Below are 18,355 nucleotides of genomic sequence, written 5' to 3'. Positions count from 1 at the left end.
AAATCCATGGAGCTGCTAAAAGGAGCAGCGATCCCACCTTTTCTAAAGACCTACCACTTTCTCACCCCAAAACTACCTGCTCAGTCCCTCTCTCTCCCTTGTGCCAGCACTATAGTCTCAGGCCATCAACTAGATCAGGGAAGGGGCTTAGCTAAAACAACCCAAGCGAAAAAGAAAAAAAAAAAAAAAGAAAGTTTCCTGTCCCAATTTCTAGCATATCAGCTTTCCTCATCCATTTTGCGTGGCCTCATGAATGATGCAAGCACAAAGGAGAGGGCAGTGGAAGGTCTACTCTGCCTCTTTTGGCAGCTGAAAAAATAAACTGTGCTGAGTCAAAGTGACTGTGCAGTTACAGACTTAGACAAGGGAGCAAAAGGAGGAATAAATGGGAACAAGTTAAGGCTTCTGAATGCAACACAAGTGGACTGCTACCATTCATGAAAGTCCTAAGCAGCCCTTAAAATGTAACAGAGTAAAAAAAGTGAAAGAATGCAATTAGCAAACAAAGTAACAATGGTTTTGTCAAGAAAGATACTGAGCAGAGGTAATACACAGCACTACCTGGAAAATGTTAACATGTCAGGCAATGTAGAGGACATTTGTTCCTACACTTTAATGATTAACTTGTATTCATTAACTGCTTCAAGATAAAATGTGCTAGTAATAAAAAGATCCATAAATCGCCTCAGTCACCGTATTGTTTTTAAACACTGGTAGAACTGGGAAGGTACCTAACAAAATGACAAGACAAAAGCAGACCTGCAGGGAAAGTGGCCTGCTCAGTTTGGATGTAGACTGACTAAAGCCTTTCTGTACTCCCCACACTGGCCTTTTGAGGAAAAATATATATAGCTTGCTTTAGTGGCTAGGGAAATTATTTGCAAAGCAGGGTGATAACATTCCTGCTTAAATATTACATAAATAGTACTATATTTTTTTCCACAAAGTTCCATTGCACATTGGAGTGCCTCTTCCTATGATAAGGACTACAGAAAACACAGACTGGAGTAGGGGCTCATTTATCAACTAATAGTAGAAAATTATTTTGCTTCAATGCAAAAAGATGGGTACCACGAGGAAAACAAATCCATAGCACTGGGAAACCAAAAAATGGGAAGAGGCCTTTGGTGCAGCAGACCCCCACCCCCCATTTAATTACTGCACACAACCAGTAGCTCAGTACCATAAGCAGACCTGTAGGAAAGCAAAAATATTTCAAAGCCAGAAGGGAATTGGCCAGTTCAAAGTCTAATTCTATTTTGTACTTGTGTTTGTATTTATTTACTCATCTAAATGATACAGTGGACATCCTAAGAAAAAACAAATGGCAAGAGCTAGCAGCATGAATTCTGCAGCTCAAGTAAGGGGGTTTCTTAAAGCCTCTTAACTGGGATATTTTCAGCAATCACTTGAGCCACACTTCCCTTAACCTGACAGTTTTTCTGCCTGATGTTTCCTGACAAATTGAGTCATGTCAGCATTGCCCAAACAGTTTATGTTGCTAGGATGATGCAGAGACATAGCACACAATATGTGGCAGATCCCTAGTACCTATGAAATGAAGAAAATGAAACAAACCATTTCCCCCAAGACATGCCCACACCACAATAGATGGACGTAAAGTTATTGTAACAGTTCCTCAACAGACACAAAGCAGTCTAGTTCCAAAGATCTCTTCTTCAAATAAACCAGGGATTTTTTCATCTTCTAGAAAACAAACGAAGACCCTGAACTGAGTTTTTAAGATCACCAGGAACATGCAGGCAAAGAACCAAGGAACAAAGTTTGGACACCGAAGACAAAGCAACAAAGAACCTAGACTCAATAGTTTAACAAACTAAAAATGCCAAGACAGAACATCTAATTGCAAGGCTGGGAAAAACATTGAAAATGACCCTGAAAAATACTGATTCTGCAGCAAACTGATGTTAGGAAAGAATTAACAAAGAGCAGCTCTGCAGAACTGAAGATAGCAAGGAGGGACTAGGTCAAACAATGTCAACACTGCACCAGGTACCTTTGTGAACTAAAGGCTTGTTTTGGGTCGTGGTGCTTTGTTGCCAGCTGGGCTTAAATCATAACAAAGCTGTAAACAATATTTAAGTGTGTTAATTCAGATAAAGTCAGGGAAGCATAAAAGCTGTGAGTTTTTAAATGCGCATTTCATCCCTCACTCCCTGTCTGCCTAAATTCACAAGACAGCAGAATGCCTATAGAGCTTCAACAGGCATTCTCCAGTTCTTGCAGGGAGACTGCAATGGATTTTACTGCACACACTGCAACATGTTTTTACTCTTAATCTGTCCTTCCTTGTCATGACAAACTTGAATGCAGATTACTCACTAGTTTTCAAACATTAGTTTCCTGACATAAAATAATACTGTTCCTAATAATCTTCTATTAACTTTTTATTTCCTATGAAAGTCTTGAATAATTTCCAGATTCAATCATTTTAAACACCTTAATTTTAAATTTCTCTATATGGTTGTGCTAAATTGTATTAAAACTGCCCAATTCTAGTCTTTGAAAAAGCACCAAAACTTGAGGTAAAACATTGCAAGCAAAAGTCACATGCCAGCAGTACAAGTACTGAAGGGTGACATTGCAGAGCTGCAGGAAGAGGGAGGCAGGGCTAAAGCTCTTTTTAATTCTGCATGTCTACACTTCAGGTCAGAGTAAACCTGTTTTAAGTTGATTCCCAAAATCTTTTTGTTTTCTATTGTTTAAAGCCTTCATGTTCTTTTAAATAATTTCTCCATAGGCTAAAGGCATAAGCAAACTTCATTAACAATTTAAGAATGTTTCCCCCTCCTTGATGAATAAAAAAGCCTTACTGCCCAGCACATGTAAGTACAAGGTTTATCTGTGTTGCAAGAATTCTAAGCTATTCACTTCATATTTTGCCAGATCATGTAGTATTTTCAAGACAGGGCTATAGTATTATACTTTCTCAGTACAAATGTTTGTCACATGAAACAGCTATCAGATGAAAAAGAATAGCATAAATACACATTTCCTGTAGCTTAACTATCTCAGGGATGGTGCATTATTGAAATAAAAATCTATACCACCTGACCTCAAACTGTGTAAAATAAGCGTGATACTTCGTGTGTTCTGGGTGAATGACTTAGAAGCAGCAGCATCTTTACTTATTAGTTAAGACTAAAAATAAAGATGCCAGAAGGGATGTGAAACTACACATGCAAGAATTTAAGAAGATAATTAAGACTATTCTGTAATTCAGTATGCCTAAAAACTGGTTAAAATTAGCATGCATGAGGGGACTTGTCACAAGCAAACACTTGGCATTCTGTTACTGAAGCAAAAGTGACAAAATGGTCTGCTTGGCTCATCCACTACACACACCACTCCTACCAACCACTGCATTCATTATTTGTAAAACAGATTTCTTCTTGAATGGCAAAGGCATCCTTTCCAAGGGTGGAGACCATAGGTGGGGTCTACAGACTGACATCTCCATCAGCTCCAGGTCACCTGTGCAGAGAATCAGAACTCCTCCTGCTCCCTTATTAGATGGCAATTTGTCCTCATCCATTTTAAACAATTCACTTTCATGACAGAATTTGAGTTGCTTCCTCTCATGTAATTATCATACCAGTGGGAACTTTGGAAGTCTCTGAATGTTTTGGTACTAAGGATTATTTTTTTTTCCCTCCCCTAAATGACTTCTCAGGCAGAGTCATAATGCTGTTATCACAACAGGCTAAAATCTTGATTAAGCTCTTCCTTCCTTCAAGTTATTGCTTGCTACATTACCATTTCCTGACACTAAGTATTTCTAACCTTTCATAAACTGTCAACAAAGTATTTAAAAATTATGTCATCAGACTACCTTCAGAGCATGCCTAACTGGCACTTGGCTTAAATTGTCAGATGCAGCCAGTGGATGACATACACCATGATTTATGAGAATGCTGATATTGTTGGATCTAAAGTAGAGCTGATAATTAGACTCTAATAGCCTCATGAAAGCAGAGATTGTGCTGAACCATTAAATGAAAAAAAAAACCCAAAAGAACAGCATAATTTGCATCAATGCAAGTTTAACAAAGGGTATGTACCCCCCCCTCCCCCAAAATCTCAGTTTTACTTAAAATCTCATGCAGTTCTAAGGCGGCTATCAAAAAGCTATTCTTATATCCTCAAATATTTCAAGGGAAACTCCTGGCTAACAATCCAGCAACTATGAGAAATTTCAAGGAACCCAACCTACTCACTTTTAATGATACCCTTTTATTGGAACCCCGCCTGTGTACTGTATTAAAAAAGGTGAAATGAAGAAGAGAAATTCCTTTCTAAAGAGTAGTAAACCAGAATGGAGAAGGATATATTTAGCACAGACATAAGGAAAAGCATTTTGAAAATAAAGACAACCCGGAAGTAAAGTTACTTAACAATGAAGCTACAAGCACAGTTAAGCAACTAGACTACACGGATGAAGTAGCATAGTTCAAACCAGGCATTTTTAACCAGTAACTGGTGACTTTTTAAGCTATTGCACTGCATACAGTTCCCTGAACTAGCTAAGCAATTCTCTTTTCTGGTGGAAAGGTATTTAAACTGCAACAACAAAAAAGTTTCTACAACTTTAAAAAGTAGTTCCAACAAAATTATTCTACATTCACACTTACAGAGCTGCTTCCACAACCCTGGTTATCTTTTAGGTGAAGTCAGAACTGTGACAAAATAAAAAGAAATGTTTAAAGCAAACTTTTCTGTTTAACAGGCAGGTTTTTGCTTTGTTTTCAAGTAAAACATGATGCTTTCAAAAAATTTATTTCTGGTTAGATAAGATTTATACTGCTCATTCATACTTTGCAAATGTTTTTTTTCACCTCATATTAAAGCACTTGTGAAATACCCTTAGAAAGATGTTTTTCATATACCAGTTACTACGTGCATGACAAAGGTGCTGTCTCTGCTTAGTCCATGCTATTGCTTGCCAGGTAGCTTTAACGTTCACTTTACCGTATAGTTCCAGAACCAGGGCCCCAGAGTTCCTGTGAGAAGCTGGATTGCTACTGTACAGAGCATAGACTCCGTAACATCAAATCTATGTGTGAGGGAAAAAAACATTTCAAAACATTTTCCCGAGCGCTTCAGTTAAGTGGAGCCATTAGAACAGATCTTCAGTCATGGCATAAAGAACAAAATCCAGACAACTACTGTGCAGCATTGAGATAATTTAAAGGGTAGGTCAGAGGAAGGGAATTAATGACCACAAAAAATGAGAGTATTAATGAATTAATAAAAATATCGTAACCCACATAGTATTTTACAGATTTAAAACCCCATTCAGAGTTCCTGCAATTTACAGTACAACTCCAACACAAGGGCAAACACAGTCATCAGTGTATGCATGAGGAAACAAAATGAAATTCCTTGCTCTAAGTCACAGCAAATAAAACTCATAATCAAACACAATCCAGGACCTCTCATCTTCCTACCTCATGCTCATATCTCCAAATGACACTGAAGATATGAATTCTTCATCTAAAGAGGCTACTGCATATTTTTTTTGTAGAGCAGAAGCACAGACTGCATCTTGAGTTTGCCACCTCTAAGGGAAAGCAAGAAGCTACACCTCCCTGCTCACGCAACTCTTTGGCTTCTTGGCAAATAATGTGAAAAAAAGTCAAGTGAGCTCTGGACCCCTACTCAGTGGTAACTGAACTCTGTTCTGTACACATGGATTTTTCACCCCTGACAGAAAGGGATGAAAAGATACGCTGTAGCCAACAGAGCCACAACTACAGGACATACTCCTTATGGTAAAATGCAGATTTATAGCATTTTATAACTAAAATATTTTAAAGTGTGATCAAATTAAAATTACATCAAACCATCTAGCTTAAAAAAAAAAGTCAGCAATGAGATTCAGCCACAACAGAGATCCCATTTATTGCAGTGCTTATCAAAGTATACTTGGAACAGAAGCATGCAGACTGCTATCCAGTAACATGCCAATTGATTAAAAAGGTACATCAAAGAAACAAAGTTCATTGTGACCACACTGACAGAGCTTAAGAAGTACAATAATGATGTGCAGTCCCATGCCTGCTGAGAGGGTACACAATTTTAGTCTGATAAGCATTTTCAGTTTAATTATCACAGCACAAAATACAGTATACAGTTAGAAAACATAACATTTGGTATTTTAGGGAATATAGGAAGAGAAAGTCACATATACAAACAACAGCTAACTGGTACTTTCAGACAGCTGCAGTTTCTTTTCCTTTTCTTCCCTTGTTACTTTAAGTGATATTTGTAATTCAGACATGGATTCATTTTTTAAACATTATCTGGGAAAGATTAAGAGGGGGCCATCAACCTCAGCATATGCTTAACTCTACTTAGATGTTGGCAGTGACAAGTCTTATTTGGTATGCTGTCTGCTCTGCTGGGTTCTCTTGTCAAGCTGGTGAGAGCCTTGAGCCAATTAACACACAATTGAGTAGTCATGCATCCAGAATATACTCATCAGTGTTCATTTATTGAGCATATTCCATAAGCAATTCTTAAAAGGTCCTGTTTGATTAAACACGCCATTAGACTTTACAAGGGCAACCACTGAATCAAATTTCAGAGTTTAGAGACAGCTGCAGTCAATTCTTTCCTTGTCCAGAATGGTGAACTGAAAGAATTTAATTCGAAGCTGAGAGATGTCCTGAGAAAGTGAACCAAGAACAACAGGAAACAGATACTTACACTGGAGATTGCTCTGAAATCAAGTCAATCACTACCAATACAGCTGATCTAATACAGCTTCTTTTTATTATTGTGTGAAACTAAGGGGGGCATTTATGTGCTACCCTCCTCCTCCTCCCCAACATACAGAATTCCTTGCAACAGTCCAGTATAGCAAAACACAGCGGACAAGAAAAACACTCTTGCCTCATCAGAAAACAGAAGTTATGAGGATGGAAAACTCAAGGGGGTACGTCTACTATTTAATACTCTGCATAGCAGCACTCTGGTCTGAGAAATGATGATTCTTCCATCTGTTTTATGCGTATCTACTAAGCATGCAAGTGGGATTACTCAGGCTGGGCAATGAACTACGAATCTGAGCATGAGACAAAGGATTGTTTTCTTAAGGGAACCACTGCAGCAAAACAAGAATGTTCATCATCACAACACGAGAGAAAAAAGGCTAGAAGTCACATGCTAGAAGTCCAAATGCTTAGTTTTAAAGGTTATTACAGAGTTTAATCTTAACTCATTCCAATCCAGCATTTTCACTTGGACGTAATGAAACACAAATAGCATTAATAAAGCAAACTGTACAGAAGAAAGAAATGAGTACATGAATTAAAACTATTTCCAGCTACTGGAAATTCATAATGAGGTAAAAATAATATTAAAAATGAGTCATAAGCTTTTCTACTTTCCTTGTTGTAATGCACTTACGATGATATGTAATTTTTTCCTTTTGCTGCTCACTAACATAGATTAAAAGTTGTACAGGTCAGATGATAGCCACGTGCTTCACCTCATCATGTTGAAGCTCACTATTTCACAGAGCAGTAGGAATATCTTTCAATGATAACGGCAGAAAAATCAGCAGCAGCACCTCTGCACATGACTGTTTTGCTCCTGGCTTAAAACACTGTTAAGGGACTTGTGAGAGGGAAAGGAAGAAGGGGGGAGGATCATGATGTGGAAAACCCCCCTCAACATTTATGTCAGCCCTCAGCAATTTCAGCTGTATGTATTAATGTTGTAGCAAGGCACTTACACGTATTTATATGATGCACACCAAGCACTATAGAAATGCCAGCAAGTGGCAATGAACAACTGAAGTACGCAGAAGGTGGCAGGTTGCAAGCAGCAAACTTAACACCTACCACAACAATAGTTCAACACATACTTCTTGCAAGCATAGAGAAACCAATTCCCCCCTGACATCAGGAGAAACTCTGAGCTTCAAACTTTCCTCTGCAAATAACCAAGGTGTTAAAGTTCAAGTAGTGTTCGAAAAAACTCGTAAAATTGAAAGTTTTAAGCCCAATAATCGTGGAGATTACTGCCTTATCTCCTACCATAATCCTGAGATCCTGAAGCTGTTCCCAAGAGCAAGAACTCAATGTGCTAAACTTTGACTTGGAAGGCTTCCATCTCTGTATTTTGATATTTGGTGTGATTGTCTATCCAAGACAATACAAACTCCTTTTCTCCTAACTGCTAAAGAGGAAGCCTTCATTTTAGCAGCTTTCTAAAATATGTACTCATTTGCTAATCTCTCCTTCATACCTCAGTGATAGTACTGGCAAGAGGTCTCAGAAGATTAACCAAATTAACTTTCTTCCCTTCCTAAACCACCTCATTATCAAGTGGGCTCTTGCTCATACAACTGCCACAGTGTCACTGAACAATAATGTTCCCCCAAATTCTCCAACATTCCTCAATAACAGCTGTTTTGTTAAACAGCCTCCTGAATTCTTCTGCTTTCTCTAGGGATTATTATTCAAACAGTGAAGTAACATTTTTAGCTTTTCAGTTATATGAAAGCTGGTAAGAACTGATCCTTCCTCTCAGTGTTTACTGATAGGCCTTTATGAAGCATCCTTAGGAACTAATTTCCACCTCATTGCCTGTGTATATAGTTACATATATATATATAAAAACACATACATGCCTAGTTTCTACTATCACCAACTCTCCTCCCTGTTTCAATTAAAAAAGGTTGGGATAAACCAGTAATGCAATAACTCATAGGAGAAACACTGGAGACCATGGTGCAGCAACATCCTCATGTCACTGGATTTTTAAAATATGATTTAGCACTTCCTGCCAGTCCAGCATGGACAAACATACAAGGTCTTTACCTGTGCAGTGCTGTGTCTCCTGTTTCTTAAGACAACACTCCAGTTGCAATGCAGAACCCATCTCAGATCTGACAGAGGCTAATAGCTCTAGCTTCACTTCTAACTATCCTGGATTTGAGACAGGTCCTGCAGAGTCAGACTGTCTGCACACTGCCCTTGTAAGGTTGGATACAGCACTGAACCTGCATAAACAGAGACATCTCCCAATATAGTTCCTGAAGCCAGAACAGTGAGCAGGTGCAGTACTGAATCCAAGTGGAGTAAATTAGGGTCTGGAAGAACCAGAGGTAGTAATCACAACTGGACTCCAGCTAACGGCAAGCAAATTTCTTTCAGGGTTTGTGCACCATATTCCCTAATGCTTCTGGTTTCTGCATTCCTGAAATACTAAATCTGCTTCCACAGGGATATGTGGAAGTCCATTGGGGCTTGCCAGTTTGATTTTTGCGATATGCAGAAGAAAAATGCACTTTTTCCAAACCAGAGATGCCCCCATTATGGCACAGCTGCACCCATACAAGATTAAGCCTGAAACAAAGCTCATTCTGTACTGCAGCACAGCAAGTCCACAATCCAGATAAACCAGTTACTGTGCTGAAAAACAGAACAGAACAAAGTATTTGCACTGCTTTAATATTGAATGTTTTCCTGCAATTCAGAATCATCTTTTTGTTTCTTCAAATGTGCAGTATATTCCTGCTCTTTCATGAGCTCATTCCCAGGTTGGGTGTTCATTCTTAAACAAAACTATCTATGCTGTTCCCTGCTGCCTTTGCACTGTTGATGTTACTGTAGTGACTTTTACTGCAGTCAACCCAACTTGCTTTCAGACACGTCCTACTCCCTCACAGGGTATTTTTAAGCAATACTGACCTCTAGCTACTTTTGTGAGCTATTTAACCAACTCGGGTTGCTTTTTGAAAAGTCTGCATCAGCTGCCAAGATCTAATAAAATTATATGATCATGTAAAGATGGAGACATATCAGTGGGACCTTACCGTCTCAACTGATTATTCTACAATCTTGATGTAGTACAGGGCAGCTCCCTGCAGCTGTCAGTGCGACGAAAAAGAACCAGCACAGTTGATGTATTCAGTAATTGGGCACAAACTAATAGCTTTCCTACTCCACCTGCAACAGTCCATAGGAATTTAGCAGAAGCTATCCCACTTCCTCCGCCCTCAGGGTGAACGCTCCTGCTCTGCAGATAGAGTCTGACACAAAGTGCACTCTGCACAGCTTCAGTGACTTGTCAAGGCTGGTACAGTGACAGCATATATGAATCAGATATTCTGTTCCGCAAGCATACACTTAACTTGACACATAAAATTTGTCTTTTTTCTTTCTTTAAGACAATGGACTTTTGCGGCAAGCAAAGTTGATTATACATTTAACTGTTCAAGTTTGAGCTGTCTGTAAGACGTAAAGTATTAATATTTCCCTTTAGTGGTCTGCTGCTCTTCTCTGAGCCGTTTCTAATTTGCCTATTGAGTTGATCTTTAATGAAATACAGTTTCTTGGACATAATCTCATCACAGAAATACAGTAAGTGATAACCAGCTGTGTGCTCTTTCCTGCTTCTTTGGAATGGAAGGCAAGTTAGAAATGCTGTCATGTTTCCTAAAACATCACTACTGTTCACAGCCCCCTCAGTGTATTTTTGACATAGAGTTACTACTTAGGATACACAGACAGGGAAAAGCCACTGTGCACTAAGACCTTTTCACCTCCTTTCAACAGCTGTCTCCGATTCCACTTATTCAGGAGTAAGAATACCTAAGCCTGTGCACTCCAGTGAATCTGAAAGGGTAGATAAAATATATAAAATATAGACTGTTTTTTCAGTTTTACGATTGGTGACATGAAAGCTTCACAAAAAAAACCTAGTATCAGTGAAAATCAGTTAACTAGATAAATAATCTCAGATTTTTTGCCATAGAAATGAACGTCAGCTTATGGCAGCCTATTAACCTTATGACATGGGGCAAATGAAGAAACAAATGTGTTTACTACACAGTGCTGTCCATTACCCAAAATAATGATACACATACATTTGTGTGCTCATTGCCTTCTCAAAATTAGCTACATATTGATGGATCATCAAATTTTCATAAGATAAGGCCATGCAGAACTATAGTATCTGCTATAAAATGCTGCCACCAAAACACACACAAAATCAAAAAGCAAAAGTTACAGTGAATATCAGCAGTAATGTACACATTTGTCTGGAGCAAAAAGCAAATTCGGTGGTTGCATCTGTAAAGTCAAGCACATGCCAAGGTTGGGGTTTTGTGTGTTCTTTGATCGATAACAGGAAAACTTTAATTATCAGGGCCCCGTAAAATTCAAAGGGAGCTAAAAGCATTCAGTATTGAGACCTTCAGTACAGCTTGAAAGTGAGAAGCCTAAAACAGTAAAAGATTTAAGCCAGATGTCTTACTTTAAAGATTTAAGTATCAGAATTGACTGAAACTATCTGCTTTGGTGTAGTCAGAATTAGAATGGAGGTCTAGATTTTTTCTTTTCTTCCTCCAATAGACTTTGAAAACTGCTCTGATGTCTTAAATTTTTGAGCAGAAACACGGAAGTTTCTCATGAGAATGTGCATTAGTACCCTGCCAATAATAGCTGTTTTAGACAAGAGGTCCATATTTGTACTGGTTTAGCAGTATCTGGGTACCTATAGATCAATAACAATAGACTGTAAATAAATAGTGCACGTTGTAGCATTGTTTCAAAATCCCATACAAACGAAGGGCAAATTTCAGAGGTTTCCAGATGCAAAATCATTCTGTAGTGTATTTATTTAAAATATATTTGTTAGATCTATGAATGCAAACACAGAATAAACATACATTTCCACATTAAGGCTAGTTTCCCTTGTGTTTCCCCATCTACGCTCACCCACCAGTAAACAGGATTTCAGCTGTTGACTTTCTTGGCATTGCAGTTTTGGTCCCGTTATTGACAGAACCATGGCCTACACTAACTAAAAAGGATTCAGAACTTTAAATTGTAGGCACAATGTCAATTAAAACACTATATTTTAAGAGTTATGGTTAATAGTAAAGATTTACTATACGCCATCACAAGTCAATCAAGATCAAGCATTAAGTAGTTAACCGAATACTAAAGCCAGACTGCCACCATCTGACAAAAGCATTCTAGTCTTGGGGATGAAACACCAGGTACTTTCCCTTATTTATTTAGGTTTAAATGACATCAGAAGTTCCTAATTAACTAGTATGACAAAAGGATATTTTACCACTCCTAACACAAGCTAAGTAACTTTCAGTAATAATTGCAGATCCAAAAGGTAATAACTGCTACAAGCTCTAAGTGTGTATATATGAATATAAACCATTTACTACTGCTCTAAGGATCTGAACTACAATTACATAAAGCGCAACTAGACAGGAAAGCAGCCTAACTTTCAGTTTTATTTTCAGCCAAGGTACTTACATGCCAAAGCGCAATGTTCCAGAGACGTATGTCTGCCAATGTGCGCAGTAAAACATGAATGTTCCAGCAAAACAACAAAAGAACATCCAGTCAGGGTTCGTTCCCAGCTGCACAGCAATACAAGTTCCCAAAACCACAAAGACTGCAGAAGAAAATCAGTCACATAGTAAAAATATAAAGTGTGTATGTGTGTAAAGATCCTTACCAGAAACAAATCTAACAAAAGGACCCAGAGAAGGAGAGACAGTGTGAAGGTATCCTGATTTGTTTTATTTCACAGACATAAGAGATTAACACTTCCATTTAAAAAAAGTACAGACTGTAAAATGTATATTTAAATTCATATCAGTATCAGAAGTCCTGAATATTGAGGGTTTCTTAGTCTCCTACATTGAACTTAATGGGATTAGAAATCAAGAGACTTGAGTGATATATGCAATTGCAGCCTGCGGCCAGAGTTTTGGGGTTTTCTCATGTATCCAAGATTTGCTGGACATATTTTTCCCCATTTTCTGAATTTTTATTAAGCCATTAGGAAAATCTAAGGTCTATCACTTAAGATTCATAAGGTATCTATGCTTTCCCCTCCACCTTTCAAATACATGACTTCGATAAAGTATTCGTAAAAATTTAAAGCAGAAGAGCTTTAGAATTTAAGTAACCGAAAGCATCTGATCATTCTCTTGAAATGGGGTTAAACTTCAGGCTGGCTCAATGAACTCTACCTACGTAGGAACCAGTATCGCTGATTCTAACCTTGAACTCAGACTTCTACCTTCCCATTGTTTAGGCTTCGTACCTGTCTTGCAATCGCTCTATATAGATTCAATCTAAAATAATATAGAAGAGCATTTTGACAACTTCTTACAGAAAATTTTTTAGAACCAAGACTCTGATAAAGCATACACAGAATACTGCTGGCTCAGACTGAATTAGTCACATGCTTAATTTTTTTTTCAGTGTAATACAAGAGAAGACATTCAGTTGATTAAGAATACTGTCTATGGAAATAAGGTTGACTGAAAAGCTAAACATTCAGCAATATCAGCTATCCTCTTCTTCAGTAAAGAAGCATTTTTCTGTATTCCAGATTTGACACCAGAAATAGAGTCATTTAATCCTCATACCTCAATTAAAAATGACAATACCTGTGGAAAGTGAATCACAGCCATGATCAAAAAGTTCTCCTAATGGAGTACTGCTATTTGTCCTTCTTGCTTGTTTTCCATCTATAGCATCCAGAGACTGGTAGATGAAAAGGCCACATGCACAAGCAATGTATGCCCAGGGAGGTGCCTAAGAAAGAAAGTCAATGAGAGTAAAAGATTTTTTAAACCTTAAAAACCAAAAAAGCCTCAAGTTGACCTATTTTACACTCTCATACAGTAATTTTTCATTTACACACACTTCCTCATCACATGCATGGACATTTCAGTAGCTGGTCCTTGCAAAGACGAGCAGAGAGGGTTATGACATGTGAAATGTAAGTAAAAGTGATAAGAATTACTAGCTTAGATTAATAGGTACTGCACATTTTCTAAAGCAGGAAGCTGCACTGTACATCTGAAAAAAATTATAGCACTACATTTGCAAGTTAAGTTCTTGTCTTGCTTCTATTTCCAGTCAGAGTATGTGCAAATTGTCCAAGTGATTTAGAAACTCAAAAAACTTTCTTAGCCCTCAAAACGTGCAGCTGTGTCATAAACACTGAGCTCATCTTCACAAGACCTCAATGAGGTGTCATGTACTGAAACACTGCCAAGTACAGGGTATTACCAGGCTGCAGTGGCATTTGAGAACTATGTCATTTCAAATTGATCAAACTTTTAGAGTTCAAGTTTAGCTATTATATTTCCCAAGATCTGTAAAGCTTCAGTGCTCTGCAGTACAGCACCTCCACCACCAATTGTTTTTTCTATTATTAGGTAACAGCAGCTTTGTCAAATCTATGTTAATAACCCTTAATATTCACATCCTGTATAGGAATTTTTATTTCTACAGAAACACAAACAATACCAAATCCCTGCTAGACCAAAGACTACAATTCAAGCTTTTTTCAGTAGTTGAAGCATAAACCATTATGACTACAAAAGCCAGAGGGTTGCTATTAGTCTGTCTCAATTTACACGTCCATAAAACAGATATTATTGGATATTTTGCAATCTTCACACTTGACTCACTTTATAAAGTAAGCATTTATGAGCAGCTCTGTTTTACAGACCACACCAGTAAAGTCCAAATACAGCTAAGTAGCTTAATCAAGCTGACTTGCCTCTCAAAGTTCTGGAGTCCAGCTTCTTTTGGTCTACACAGCCATGACTCATTTGTAGCACATCAACTTAAATATATTTCTTTCTACAGCTTGCACTGTTCCTGCTACTGCATTTTACTAAAACAGTTCATTCTGCCTCAAAAGCTGGCACCATGCTTGGTTTTTAGCAGCGTATCTACACAAACCAGCACAAGAAAAGAGGTAAGGGGGAAAATGTGTCACCCAAAAGCAGATGACCGCATTTGGACAAGATTTTGATGCCACAGAATTCCATCCCATGATACCATTTCTCTTTCTCATGTATGAATTTTATATGCAATGTTTAAGTTACCTTCAGGGTCATGCAATTTCTCTCTATAAACTTTAAAAAAAAAAAAAAAACCAACACCAAAAATTCAGGTACCATTCCACTGCTCAGCACTTTGCTAGCTGGGGTCCCCCCAACCAAGCAGGCAGTAGAACTATTTGTAGCTCATTTTCTTTTTGCCTACCGTTGAAGCTGTAAGTGATAGCTATATTCCCTTGGCTACACCTTTCATCAACAGGAAGAGACAAGTCACTTTTGAAAAAAGCGGAACTAAAACTGAGCTACAAGGAAGAGAATTTACATCTGAAAGCAAAAGTGCTTTCAGAAAAAAAATTCTGTTTCTGGAATTTCAAAGCCCCATTTTCTTCCCCAGACAGCTACTTGACACTTAAAAAGCACAAGCTCACAGCTCCACCACTGAGATGGCATCCTCCCTGTCGTGCCAGCATGCAGGGCTGCAGTGCCATATGGCAAATCAGATCAGGCTGAAAGCTACCTCAGCAGAAAGTTATTTTTCAGCTAAAGCGAGAAGTCAATCTCATTCACTTAGCACAAAGTAACTCTCAAACTGTTAAACACGAAATAGTGTTTTAATACAGCAGACTACAGCTAACACTATGACTTTCTGACACCGACTGTAACTTAGTGCGTGCTTCAGAAGTTTAATTACCAACCAAAATACAACTATACTCTAAATCTTAAATTATGCTTTGGTTCAGTGGCCTATACTAGCTGTCAAGTTGCTGAAACAGATACAGGTTGAAGTCTCTCTATCAAACTGGATTTCAGAGTCTCAGCCCCCATATAATACTGCTATGGTAGTAAGCAGCAAGTTAAAACTAAGCCATGCCATAGTCTAAAAAAGAAAGGAGCTCCTCTAAGTATTCACTGCTCAAACTTAATATTCACTTTTTATCTTACACCTGCCAAATTCCACAAGTTATTGCAAAACTAACTATTTCAACAGATTTCTACAAGAGGCAAACATCTCTTTACTATGTCATGTGGAACAGGGATGCAGAGTGTTGAATGTGCCAACCTACGTGGGTTTTTTCAGAGTCTGGCTGGAAACAAACTGTATGCCATTTGACTACAAAGCGTTTTCCCAACCTCAGTTGGGAGACTTAGTTACGGAGGAATTTAGATACTGTAAAAGCTAGAACTCATGAGACATTCTCCAGCTATTTGATATGCAATACATTTGCTGTACCAAATAATTCTTTTTTTCAGTGCAGATAGGAGCAGCTTTTAAGATTCAACATTCACGTGACAAAACATTTCCAGTGCACAAAAATGCGAGTCTTCAAGTGCCTTACCAGGTAACTTTAGTGAGAGATAAAAGTCTTTGAAACTAGTAACTTGAAACGTGTTGCAAAGACTTTTGTACCCCCTGAAACCAGGAATTACAGGAAGTTAAGACAGTTCTCCTGAGGACAGGTCACGAGATTTTAGTGCTTTCAGAACAAAGAATAAAACTGCTGACTTTTATCCAGCCTTCTCACAGCACGGACTACTCACACAGCATGCTGCTCAAGAAGACAACTTTGTGTTCCCACAGTTCATCACACACTGTGCCTAAGGTCCTGATCTGAGCTGCCTGGTAGTATGAATTGCCAGGGCCCACACGGGTTGAAGAAAGGTGTTCTATTATTTTAGTAAGTTGGGTTTAGTCACCAGTCACAGAGGAAACAGCCAGCCTTGATCTCTCAAGCTACACCACTTTGGAGCTCAGTCCCTTGTCTGAGCTCAAGTTCCTCGCTGTGTTGCAACTCTAGCTGGGCTCACAGGCAGACTCAGCTCACTGCCAATCGAGTCACCTTGCACTTCCTGTTGCGTGGTAACTCTAGATCAGAAAGCTGAAGGTGACTAACCCAGTCACAAGCAGAGAAAGTAAACAGGCAAAAACTCCACATGCCATGCAAGCAAGGCAGCCACAAATCCGTTTCTTAATTGTCTGCACGTGCACTCAAACCTTGTGGGGCTGCAGCTTTCATGCAGCAGGTCCTTCACACCTGCAATTGGAACAGCTATTTTGGTACTAGACCCCATTTCATACAGTGCATGTTGGCCAGAGAAACCACTGTTTCACTCATCAAGCAGCATGCTAACCCCAAAATCCGCATACGCTCTTTTTGCATGCAAGCACTCACATAGAGGCACACACATTACAAACATTTATAGAGAATAGCTTGAATGTATGAAAACTGCGGACTGGTCAATGCGAAACAGTTCTCCGCAAAGATGAGAACCCACCAGAAAATGGTGCCAGCTGCTACTAGATGACAGTAACTACAATCAAAGATTGTCAGAGGTCCATAACTTACCTGTTCTGTAGCTGTTGGGCAGTAATATACTAATAGCAGAGTTGTAAATATATTTATTAACAGTCCAATGACGGTGATCAGATTTGGGGCAATCCAGGCTGGAACTCTTCCAACTAACCATTCCCAGTAACCTTGCATTAGGGGTTCAAGCAGGGATCGTCCGGCACTCTGATATTTGTGTTCTTCTAACCGTTTCAGCTGGTGCTTTGACAAGGGAGGTGTAGGCAACTGAACTAGTTTGCTTAAGACGCATCCAGCAGCGGGACTGTGACCACAGCCCGCAGGGGATTCCAGGTGCGACTCCCCACATCGCCTCTTTATGTTTCGATGCCCACTCATGGATTGGGCAGCCTCAGAATTTTTATTTGGCAGGTAGCAGCTGTTACGGAGAATCATAAGATCCTGCAACATAAAGGGTTGAAACATACTGAAGATCAAGAGCACAAATGAGATTTTAAGATATCAAAAGTTTCTAGGCACTGCTCTAAGGAGCATTTCATTTGCCATCAGCAAACCAAGAAGATTCTATAAGAGTTCTCCATTAGAAAGGAAAGATATTTGGAGAATTGCTGAGGGATAGACAGAAAATGAGGGTTCGCAATGCAGTTATAAGATGGTGAGTTGCACTATTTACTTTCCTTGCTGCTTACTGAAGCAAATATCCTGCAGCCACCAGCCTTAATTTCATCAGCAGTAGAAACTTATACCACATCACTGACTTACATTACAGACTAAGGCACAGTCAGTCCCCGCACATCCCTCTCAGAGGAGAGCGAGCTGTACGTAACAGATGTACCCCACTAGCTTATCAATTGATGGCACTAAAGATTTCTCTGTATTTCTAGTGTTTTCGGTTTAACTGGTTTGAAGAAGCTTTGCCTCTTTGGTGAAGCTGAACGACCACCTAAAGGCAGTTACAAGCATTTTTTTTCAGATCGCTGTTCCTTATTGCAGTTTTGCTGTGACTTTTTTCTTCTCCAAATTTAACCCAATTCAGGTGAAAGATCACTGTCTGTTTAACTTTTAAGATATGCAAGAAACATGCAGGAGCTAGAGAGCTTTAGCTAGTCAAAGACAGCCTACAGACACCAGCATGGGGCAGCTGTGAAGAGAAAACACAGGGTCAGTAACAGCATTTCTA

General features: G+C 38.8%; 1 protein-coding gene across 4 annotated transcripts in view; it reads right to left on the bottom strand.

Moving 5' to 3' along the window:
- CEPT1 (choline/ethanolamine phosphotransferase 1) overlaps positions 1–18,355 on the bottom strand; it is a 32,339-nt gene that overhangs the window by 12,116 nt on the left and 1,868 nt on the right. For 3 of the 4 annotated variants that reach the window (XM_075055665.1, XM_075055668.1, XM_075055667.1), the window contains exons 2-4: positions 17,215–17,616; positions 13,460–13,607; positions 12,312–12,453 (exon numbers count right to left, since the gene is read on the bottom strand). In XM_075055665.1, the coding sequence (XP_074911766.1) occupies positions 12,312–12,453; positions 13,460–13,607; positions 17,215–17,610 (686 nt within the window). In that variant the 5' untranslated portion in view covers positions 17,611–17,616. Of the gene's footprint in view, positions 1–4,989; positions 5,075–12,311; positions 12,454–13,459; positions 13,608–17,214; positions 17,617–18,355 lie in introns of all 4 variants that reach the window. The other variant, XM_075055669.1, reaches the window with a different exon arrangement.

Source organism: Buteo buteo, chromosome 23, assembly GCF_964188355.1.
Source record: "Buteo buteo chromosome 23, bButBut1.hap1.1, whole genome shotgun sequence".
NCBI lineage: Eukaryota > Metazoa > Chordata > Aves > Accipitriformes > Accipitridae > Buteo > Buteo buteo.
The sequence above is the reverse complement of the archived record's forward strand: the minus strand, read 5'-3'. Positions and strand labels throughout refer to the sequence as shown.